Source organism: Hyperolius riggenbachi, chromosome 6, assembly GCF_040937935.1.
Source record: "Hyperolius riggenbachi isolate aHypRig1 chromosome 6, aHypRig1.pri, whole genome shotgun sequence".
Lineage (NCBI taxonomy): Eukaryota > Metazoa > Chordata > Amphibia > Anura > Hyperoliidae > Hyperolius > Hyperolius riggenbachi.
Genome location: NC_090651.1, coordinates 220,715,274 through 220,725,890, shown reverse-complemented (window position 1 = coordinate 220,725,890; position 10,617 = coordinate 220,715,274). Strand labels below are relative to the sequence as shown.

The 10,617-nt window shown below is 49.6% G+C and overlaps 1 protein-coding gene across 1 annotated transcript in view; it reads left to right on the top strand.

Annotated features, from left to right (window-relative positions):
* The first annotated feature begins 677 nt into the window (after positions 1-677).
* The window catches only part of LOC137522126 (claudin-16-like), a 57,768-nt gene continuing 47,828 nt past the window's right edge, over positions 678-10,617 (top strand). The window contains exons 1-2 of the mRNA XM_068242156.1: positions 678-698; positions 9,517-9,703. Coding sequence (XP_068098257.1) covers positions 678-698; positions 9,517-9,703 — 208 coding nt within the window. The remainder of the gene's footprint in view (positions 699-9,516; positions 9,704-10,617) is intronic.

Here is a 10,617-nt window from a genome sequence, read left to right as displayed (position 1 = left end):
GATCGCCTCTAGGGAGAAACTAGTGTGTGTAGAGCAACCTCCAAACCAGCAACTCAACTTGGCCAAGGGCATTGTTGTTCTACTCACTTTGCTTGCTTTGTGCCTTACTCTTGTGCACCGGTGTCTTGGCCCTTCCTCTGCAAAGCGGAAGAACAAATCGCTAGCCTAGGGGCTAGCAATATGTATGTACAGCCTCACCCCTACACTTTCCGGAGGGATGGAGATCTGATTTTTTCCTGGTGACAGTCCTTGTATGTGTATACAAGGCTTAAAGGGAACCCGAAGAGAGATAAATGTGAAGGTTGCCATCCCCATTTCATTGTTATCAATGCCAGTTGCCTGGCTGTCACGCTGAGCTTTAGTGATTTTTGAGTCACATGCCTGCAACAAGCATGCAGCCAGCAGAGTCAGACCAGCGTTAGAGTATTTGATCTGTATACTCATTTTGGGTCAGTGACTTAAAGGAAACCAGAGATGTCGGTACTGCAGCATTTCTACTTATCTGGGGCTTCATCCAGTGTTGCCCCATATGTTATGCTGTAGTCACCTCCGCTAATTCAGCTAGTTGCACATGCCATGCATGGGCAGGAAAGCAGGACTGTTAGGGACTTGCCAAAATAGCAAAGGCTACCACTGGAAAATGTTGGCTGGGAGGATGGAGGGAGCCCACAGACCAGATGGGGCTAGTCAAGTCCCAGGTAAGTATAAATGCTGCATTACCTGCCATCTCACACTTGAAAGTATAGAGGCAGACCATCAGCACAACAGTCAGGCAACTGGCATTGTTTATCAGAGAATGAAAGTGGCAGCCTCTGAATTCCTCTCACTGCAGGTTTCCTGTAAGACAAAGACAGTAGAACACACAGGGCTGCCCAGCTTAGGAAGTTTTACAGTTGGAGATGAGTCAGAGTGCTGCCCATGCTAACCTGTGTTCACTGCACTGCAATGGCCACATGAGCATCGGGACTGGACCACAGAGCAACGAAAGAAAGCAGAGTAGGCAGAACAATGTCTTCTTCAGCCAGTGCTTAGCCAAGTCAATCAGCCATTGTACATTCTTGTCAGAGGTGGTCATTATAGGATGCCTCGGGCAGGGAGTTTAGTCTACTGTGTGTAGACTGTTCTTTGCCGAGTCAGGTCAGAGATTCTAACGTTAATCCAAGAATCCTCCAGCTCCAAAGAGGTGGTCCAGATCCCATATACCGGACAATGGACAGTTGAGTCTATTGTTCATGCTCCCCCCCTCCATATTATAGAGACAGTACAGGATGCTCGGCTGTTGCCTAGTGGATGTGTCAGGTAGTGTTGGGCGAACATCTAGATGTTCGGGTTCGGGCCGAACAGGCCGAACATGGCCGCGATGTTCGGGTGTTCGACCCGAACTCCGAACATAATGGAAGTCAATGGGGACCCGAACTTTTGTGCTTTGTAAAGCCTCCTTATATGCTACATACCCCAAATTTACAGGGTATGTGCACCTTGGGAGTGGGGTACAAGAGGAAAAAAAAATTTAGCAAAAAGAGCTTATAGTTTTTGAGAAAATCGATTTTAAAGTTTCAAAGGGAAAACTGTCTTTTAAATGCGGGAAATGTCTGTTTTCTTTGCACAGGTAACATGCTTTTTGTCGGCATGCAGTCATAAATGTAATACATATAAGAGGTTCCAGGAAAAGGGACCGTAATGCTAACCCAGCAGCAGCACACGTGATGGAACAGGAGGAGGGTGGCGCAGGAGGAGAAGGCCACGCTTTGAGACACAACAACCCAGGCCTTGCATGAGGACAAGAAGCGTGCGGATAGCATGCTTTGTACCACCATGCAGTCATAAATGTAATAAAGATAAGTGGTTCAATAAACAGGGACCACGCGGCAACGCTAACCCAGCAGCAGCACACGTGATGGAACAGGAGGAGGCGCAGGAGGAGAAGGCCACGCTTTGTGAGACACAACAACCCAGGCCTTGCATGAGGACAAAAAGCGTGCGGATAGCATGCTTTGTACCGCCATGTAGTCATAAATGTAATAAAGATAAGAGGTTCAATAAACAGGGACCACGCGGCAACGCTAACCCAGCAGCAGCAGCAGCACACGTGATGGAACAGGAGGAGGCGCAGGAGGAGAAGGCCACGCTTTGTGAGACACAACAACCCAGGCCTTGCATGAGGACAAAAAGCGTGCGGATAGCATGCTTTGTACCGCCATGTAGTCATAAATGTAATAAAGATAAGAGGTTCAATAAACAGGGACCACGCGGCAACGCTAACCCAGCAGCAGCAGCAGCAGCAGCACACGTGATGGAACAGGAGGAGGCGCAGGAGGAGAAGGCCACGCTTTGTGAGACACAACAACCCAGGCCTTGCATGAGGACAAAAAGCGTGCGGATAGCATGCTTTGTACCGCCATGTAGTCATAAATGTAATAAAGATAAGAGGTTCAATAAACAGTGACCACGCGGCAACGGTAACCCAGCAGCAGCAGCAGCACACGTGATGGAACAGGAGGAGGCGCAGGAGGAGAAGGCCACGCTTTGTGAGACACAACAACCCAGGCCTTGCATGAGGACAAAAAGCGTGCGGATAGCATGCTTTGTACCGCCATGTAGTCATAAATGTAATAAAGATAAGAGGTTCAATAAACAGGGACCACGCGGCAACGGTAACCCAGCAGCAGCAGCAGCAGCAGCAGCACACGTGATGGAACAGGAGGAGGCGCAGGAGGAGAAGGCCACGCTTTGTGAGACACAACAACCCAGGCCTTGCATGAGGACAAAAAGCGTGCGGATAGCATGCTTTGTACCGCCATGTAGTCATAAATGTAATAAAGATAAGAGGTTCAATAAACAGGGACCACGCGGCAACGGTAACCCAGCAGCAGCAGCAGCACACGTGATGGAACAGGAGGAGGCGCAGGAGGAGAAGGCCACGCTTTGTGAGACACAACAACCCAGGCCTTGCATGAGGACAAAAAGCGTGCGGATATAGCAGCAATGCTTTTTGCCGCCATGCAGTCATAAATGTAATACAGATGAGAGGTTCAATAAACAGGGACCGGAAACGCTAAACCATCCCAGATGTTCATCGGTCATGTTACTTGGTTGGGGTCCAGGAGTGTTGCGTAGTCGTTTCCAATCCAGGATTGATTCATTTTAATTTGAGTCAGACGGTCTGCATTTTCTGTGGAGAGGCGGATACGCCGATCTGTGATGATGCCTCCGGCAGCACTGAAACAGCGTTCCGACATAACGCTGGCTGCCGGGCAAGCCAGCACCTCTATTGCGTACATTGCCAGTTCGTGCCAGGTGTCTAGCTTCATGCCCGGTTTCAGGTCCAGCGGTGCCAGCCACAAATCCGTCTGTTCCTTTATTCCCCTCCAAATTTCCTCCCCTGTGTGCTGCTTATCCCCAAGGCAGATCAGCTTCAGCAACGCTTGCTGACGCATGCCAACAGCTGTGCTGCACTGCTTCCACGATCCTACTGCTGCTGGTGCTGGGTTAGCATTTCCGGATGAGGTACAGCTTTGAGATGCGTTGGAGGAGAAGGAGTCAGAGAGGTAGGTGCTGCTGTTGTTATCCAGCTGTTTGCGGCGTGGGCAACACCCGCGCCGTAGCAGGTGAGGAATCGCTGCCAGGCTCCACAAGGTTCACCCAGTGCGCGGTAAGGGAGATGTATCGACCCTGGCCGAACGCACTCGTCCAGGTGTCAGTGGTGAGGTGAACCTTGCAGGCAACGGCATTCTTCAAGCTTCGGGTTATTTAGCTGACCACGTGCTCATGCAACTCAGGCACTGCAGAGCGCGCAAAGTGGTAGCGGCTGGGAACCACGTAACGTGGGATGGCCACTGACATCATGCCCTTGAAGCTGTTTGTCTCCACCACTCGATATGGCAGCATTTCGCAGGCCAGAAGCTTGGCTATGCTGGCTGGCTGTTACTGCCACGGCCCGGGGGTCATTTGCTGGCAATTTCCTCTTGTGCTCAAACATCTCAGAAACAGACAACTCAACCGTAGCGCTGCACACCGAAGGGCTGTTGGTTGTTGTGTTTGATGAACACTGGGAGACCTCAAGAGCACTAGTCCGGAAAGTGACAGTGTCAGCATCGTCTGATGTTTGTGAATGTTGTGAACCACGCAATGGCTGGGCTACTGCTGCTGCTGAGGCGGGTCTGGTGGTGAGTCTGGTGAACCCAAGGGAGGCAGTGTTGCTGGTGGTACCCTGTCCTGCCGCGTTTGCCCACAGAGTGGGATGTTTGGATAGAATGTGGCGGCTCATGCTGGTGGTGGAGAGGTTGTTAATACTTTTCCCCCTGCTCAGGCGGGTCTTGCACACCTTGCAAATCGCCATGGTAACATCCTCAGTGCAGTCTTCAAAGAAAGCCCAGACTTTAACTGGCTGAGGACTCGGACCTCGTGCGTGATGTGCTGGTGCTGCTTAACCCACTGCTGGACGCTTGAGAGGTCATCCAAGTAATTATCTGGTCCTGTTCTTTTGGATCTGTGAGGGTTGTTGTCCTGGACAACATGGGCAGTATTGAGTGGGTTTTCTTGGGTGCTCCCCTGTGGCCTGTACGTGAACCGTCAGGGGAAACACCTCTTCCCTTGCCCCTCCCTCTTTCACCGGATTTCTTCCTCATTTCACTTATCCTTAAAGTACACGCTGACTGGCAGCAGTACAGTGGCAGTACAGAAATGCTATACAGTGGTGGGTGAGCGGTGTACCACTATTGTCAGCAGTGACACAGAGCACAATGCTATACAGTGGCGGGTGAGCGGTGTACTACTGTTCCCAGCAGACACAGAGTGGAAGTAAACACAATGCTATATAGTGTGGCTGAGCCGTGTACACAGAGTGGCATTAAACACAATGCTATATAGTCTGCTATATAGTCACCCCGAACAGGGTGATGTTCTGCAGAACCCAAACAGTGGCAAACACTGTTCGCCCAACACTACTGGGAGGGAACGCAGATTTTAGTACCTAAACACACGATACAACATGTTTTCCGGGGTCGGACTCTGAGGCACATACAGATGGTCCCGATCATCATCCTCATCATACAACTCTTCTCCTGAGTCTGACCCACCCACCACCTCTGCCACCCCAACATCCCCAGACACAGACCCCTCATCGTCCTCAACATTAACTTGGGATGCTGGCCTGAGCCAGACCTCCTCCTCCACATCAGGCCCCATCATCTCCTCAATGGCAGCCCTCATTAATCGCTCTGGCGACGGACTGATGGACACAACGTTCTCCTCCGGGGAGGGCTGCTGCTGACCACTGGCTGCTGGGGTGGATGTTATAGCTTGCGTGGGGCGTTGGCTGTTGCTGTTGTTGGGAGTGCTGCTCACAGCGGAGGTCTCTGGGGAACTCATGTTGAGCTCATATAGTGGTTGACGGTGAGTGGAGTATTACTGATCCCAGCAATATACACACTGACTGGCAGAGTACGCAATGCTATATAGTGTGGCTGAGCGAGGTACACAGAGTGGCAGTAAACAGAATGCTATATAGTGTGGCTGAGCGAGCGGTGTACCACTATTCCCAGCAGACACAGAACAGTGAACAGAATGCTATATAGTGTGGCTGAGCGAGCGGTGTACCACTATTCCCAGCAGACACAGAACAGTGAACAGAATGCTATATAGTGTGGATGAGCGAGCGGTGTACCACTATTCCCAGCAGACACAGAACAGTAAACAGAATGCTATATAGTGTGGCTGAGCGAGCGGTGTACCACTATTCCCAGCAGACACAGAACAGTGAACAGAATGCTATATAGTGTGGCTGAGCGAGCGGTGTACCACTATTCCCAGCAGACACAGAACAGTGAACAGAATGCTATATAGTGTGGCTGAGCGAGCGGTGTACTACTGTTCCCAGCAGACACAGAACAGTACACAGAATGCTATATAGTGTGGCTGAACGAGCGGTGTACTACTGTTCCCAGCAGACACAGAACAGTACACAGAATGCTATATAGTGTGGCTGAACGAGCGGTGTACCACTATTCCAAGCAGACACAGAACAGTGAACAGAATGCTATATAGTGTGGCTGAGCGAGCGGTGTACCACTATTCCCAGCAGACACAGAGTGGCAGTAAACAGAATGCTATATAGTGTGGCTGAGCGAGGTACACAGAGTGGCAGTAAACAGAATGCTATATAGTGTGGCTGTGCAAGCGGTGTACTACTATTCCCAGCAGACACAGAGTGGCAGTAAACAGAATGCTATATAGTGTGGCTGAGCGAGGTACACAGAGTGGCAGTAAACAGAATGCTGAGCGAGCGGTGTACTACTATTCCCAGCAGCGACACACAATGACTGGGGGGGACCCTGGCTAGCGTGGCTGGAGCGCGAACTACCCTGCCTGCCTACCCAAAGCTAAACCCACAGACAAATGGCGGAGATATGACGTGGTTCGGGTATTTATTTACCCGAACCACGTGACAGTTCGGCCAATCAGAGCGCGTTCGGGTCCGAACCACGTGACCCGTTCGGCCAATCACAGCGCTAGCCGAACGTTCGGGGAACGTTCGGCCATGCGCTCTTAGTTCGGCCATATGGCCGAACGGTTTGGCCGAGCACCGTCAGGTGTTCGGCCGAACTCGAACATCACCCGAACAGGGTGATGTTCTGCAGAACCCGAACAGTGGCGAACACTGTTCGCCCAACACTAGTGTCAGGTCTGTAGGGCATTGGGCCCCTTATATCCATGTAGCAATGCCTGCTTATTCGAGACTGGAAGGACTGATGGGATAACAGCAACCAGCAACCAGATTTATGTTCCAGGAAGTTGGACAGGAAAGAAAAAAATGCTTGCTTCGGTTTACAACCCTGTGTTGTACATGACATTCCCGGCCTTTACATGCTTTTTCTGAATTATTATTTCAATAATATTTCACATCATTTCAGTTAAATGTATTTGGATTGAAAATGTTTACGATCTTTTAGAATACATTGTTATCACATTCAGGGCATTTATCACTGAGGAATCGGGGATAGGTTGAATAATGGCATGTTACTGCTCTATAACCCTGCACGTCTTGTGACCTCCATATCTGCTCACCGACTCTAATGACATACAGGCGGCTCGTGCGCTGCACGCGTCGGAAATTCCCAACAGATGGTGCAGCCAGAGAAGTGACAGCGACATTCCCTCAGTCTAGTGTCCCTGCGCAGAGGTGCTGGTTACATACGCCTCTGTACTCTGTGACCGGCTTCTCCCGAAGTACTGACCTTTGCTAGTACTACTACTGACCCAGAAATGGCCCAAGGCAAGATAGCAGTTTTTTGCCCACCAAGGATGGTCATTTAGCTTTATCAGCGCACAGGAACCACTAAACGGACTCAGCGCTAGACGGGAGCAAATAGTACAGACAAGTCCTCTTTGCATTTATTTGCGCCTAATTTACATCATTAACTCAAATTCAGCTTTATTAGTTCCCATTCTGCTAAAAGACACTGACAAAATAACTGACAACATTTGAGACAAAATAACTGACAACATTTGAGACAAAATCTAGAGCAGGGTAGTAGCAATGCATCCATCTGAAAATGGCGCCTGTGAATAATGGCGCACAGTGTTGCCGCTAATCCGTTTGCCGCTTATCGCTATTTAACGTTAAAGCCTTATTGTTATTTAGCGTTAAAGCCTTATTGTTATTTAGAGTTAAAGCCTTATTGTTATTTAGCGTTAACACACAGAACCCTCTCTGTACCTATCCCTAACCCCTAAACCCCCTGGTGGTGCCTAACCCTAAGACCCCCCTGGTGGTGCCTAACCCTAACCACCCCCCTGGTGTTGCCTAACCCTAACCACCCCCCTGGTGGTGCCTAACCCTAACCACCCCCCTGGTGGTGCCTAACCCTAACCACCCCCTGGTGGTGCCTAACCCTAAGACCCTCCCCCAGTGGTGCCTAACCCTAACCACCCCCCTGGTGGTGCCTAACCCTAACCACCCCCCTGGTGGTGCCTAACCCTAAGACCCCCCTGGTGGTGCCTAACCCTAAGACCCTCCCCCAGTGGTGCCTAACCCTAACCACCCCCCTGGTGGTGCCTAACCCTAACCACCCCCCTGGTGGTGCCTAACCCTAAGACCCCCCTGGTGGTGCCTAACCCTAACCACCCCCCTGGTGGTGCCTAACCCTAACCACCCCCCTGGTGGTGCCTAACCCTAAGACCCCCCTGGTGGTGCCTAACCTTAAGACCCCCCCAGTGCCTAACCCTAACCTTGACAGTGTTACATTAAATCCATTCATCATTTTGCAGTTAAATAACTTCTGCAGTTTGGCTTATGTAGGGCGCTATTGATAAATAACGTTAGTGTGTGCCACTATTGATAAATAACGTTAGTGTGTGCCACTATTGATAAATAACGTTAGTGTGTGCCACTATTGATAAATAACGTTAGTGTGTGCCGTTTTTCTTCTTTTTTCCCTGTGCGCCATTATTATGCAGTACTAACGATAAATAGCGATAAGCGTATCTTTTTAATGCGGCGCCATTTCTATGCATAGGCACTGTGCGCCTTTATTCACTGATCCCAGTAGCAATAGGGGTTGCAGAGGTAGCGACCACATCGGGCCCTTGGACCAGTATTAGCTCTATATTGCTCCTGTGCTCATAATTACCACTATTCAAAGTATCTATAGAAGTGATTATCATTAACAAACTGTTCCCCATCCCATTTTTTCACCTCTGACAGTGTAGTTGCCATTGGCAGGGTTTGGTACGCCATATCAATTGTTATGTATAGCGTGCTTGGGGGGGGGGGGGGGGGGGGGGATTGTAAAACTTGCATCGGGGCCCACAGCTCCTTAGCTACGCCACTGATCTAGAGTTGCTGCTCCTAATCGGGGTTTTTACAAGTGCGGTGGGTGTGCACAGCCCTGAAGGAACACAGGCAAAGGCCCTAGTTTCATAGATGGTTTTGCTGCATGGCACAGTGGTAGTTGTCATGCAGCCACAGCGTCTCAGGGAAGGGGGGGGGGGGGTTACACGTCCTGGAATAAAGGGGACAGACAAGACAACAGAGCTGATACTATAGAATATATTATACAATCCAATGCCGTGAAAAATGGAAGACCTCTGCTGATTGGCTGCAGCAGCATAGTTTAAATCCTGCTATAATGATGAGGGAGGAATTGGTGTTGGCCACCGCAACAGGTTGTAGTAAGACAGAACTGCTTTCTGATTGGCTGGCAGGAGGTAACAGAGCAGTTTCAAACTGGCTAAACTGGAAGCAGCCTGGGGACGAGTAACGGTCATATGCAAAGTGGGAGTTTGCAGCACGCGTCCCCTCACCCCCCCCCCCCCCCCCCCCCTATTAATATCCATTATTGTCTGACACCCCCTTCCCTTTCCCCAGCCCACACTATCCTCCTGAGAGCCCGTCCCCTCCCCCAGCAGCCAGTGTGGAGCGTGCCAGCCCCGGCTTCCATTGTAGCTACTCTCCTTGTCAAGAAATATGTTTAATGTTGTATTTACATTATAACGATTCTTCTTTTGTTTTCTTAGAAAGAGGATACAAAGCGTCTGAAGACCATCTGTGCAGCAGCCAGTCTGGCCCCTCTGTATGAGAAGTGGCAGGAAATATTTTCCCAGGGATTTAGTGAGTGGGGGAGGGGATCTGCAGAAACAGGCGCTGACCCCGCACAGTTCCATGTTCAAGACCCTCACCCAAAGTTCTTCTTCACCAATATCAGTAAGACAGACATCCCCCCCCCCCCAGTGCTCACACACACATTCTTGTTCCATCCACTCCAAACTTATTGTTCCCCTCTCCCCCTTTATTCCTATATCTTTCTCCTCCTTCGTAACTTGTACTTGCATCATCTTGCGAATTTTTCACTTTTTCTAAAATAGTTGTAATCGTTTATCACTCTGACACTCATCGTTTTGTTCTTTATGTAATAACCTTTCCTTTTCAGTTTACAGGCAACTATGGAGTTCCAGACTCTATTCCTGAGCTTCTTTTCTATCCTGGAATCTGTACTCTGGGAAGGTCTGCAGAATAATCAGCACACTTTCCTCTTTCTTTTTTTTCAGATAAGACAATTTAGGTCTAAAGAAAAGAGAAACAGATCATCTGTAACCTTCAAGCTGTAGTAGAATTTATTAATCCCAGCATGCTGGATAATGATGTGACTTGTAGTAGAGGTACCCTGGTGTGACAGTAGCTTTATGCCTTGTATGAGCTGCTCCGATGGAGAGGACACGGCACGAGAGCTGCACGCGCCGGGGACCAGCAGATGGGGACACCACAAGGCCACTGTCGCCTCTTATCTATTTATCACTTAATCCGCTGTCGAGTTAACCAGTCTTTTGTGTGTGTTTAGCAGTCATTTGTGTTGACGCGTTTCCAATTGCCCAGACCTTAGCAAAAGGGCAGTATACAAAAGTATAAAAAAAAAAAAAAAAAGTTCATACACGTGGCTGTGCACAGGTTGAAAAATTAAGACAAGCCTAATGTGCTACAAAAAAAAGGGTTTCACCACAAAAGGTCGGTGAGCAGGTGGTTCTCCAATGCAAAATAACCAAACTCATCTATTGTTAGTAGCTCCCCTACAGTAACTGGAAGTGTGGAAATGATGGATGATCAGTCCGCATTTTCTTGGT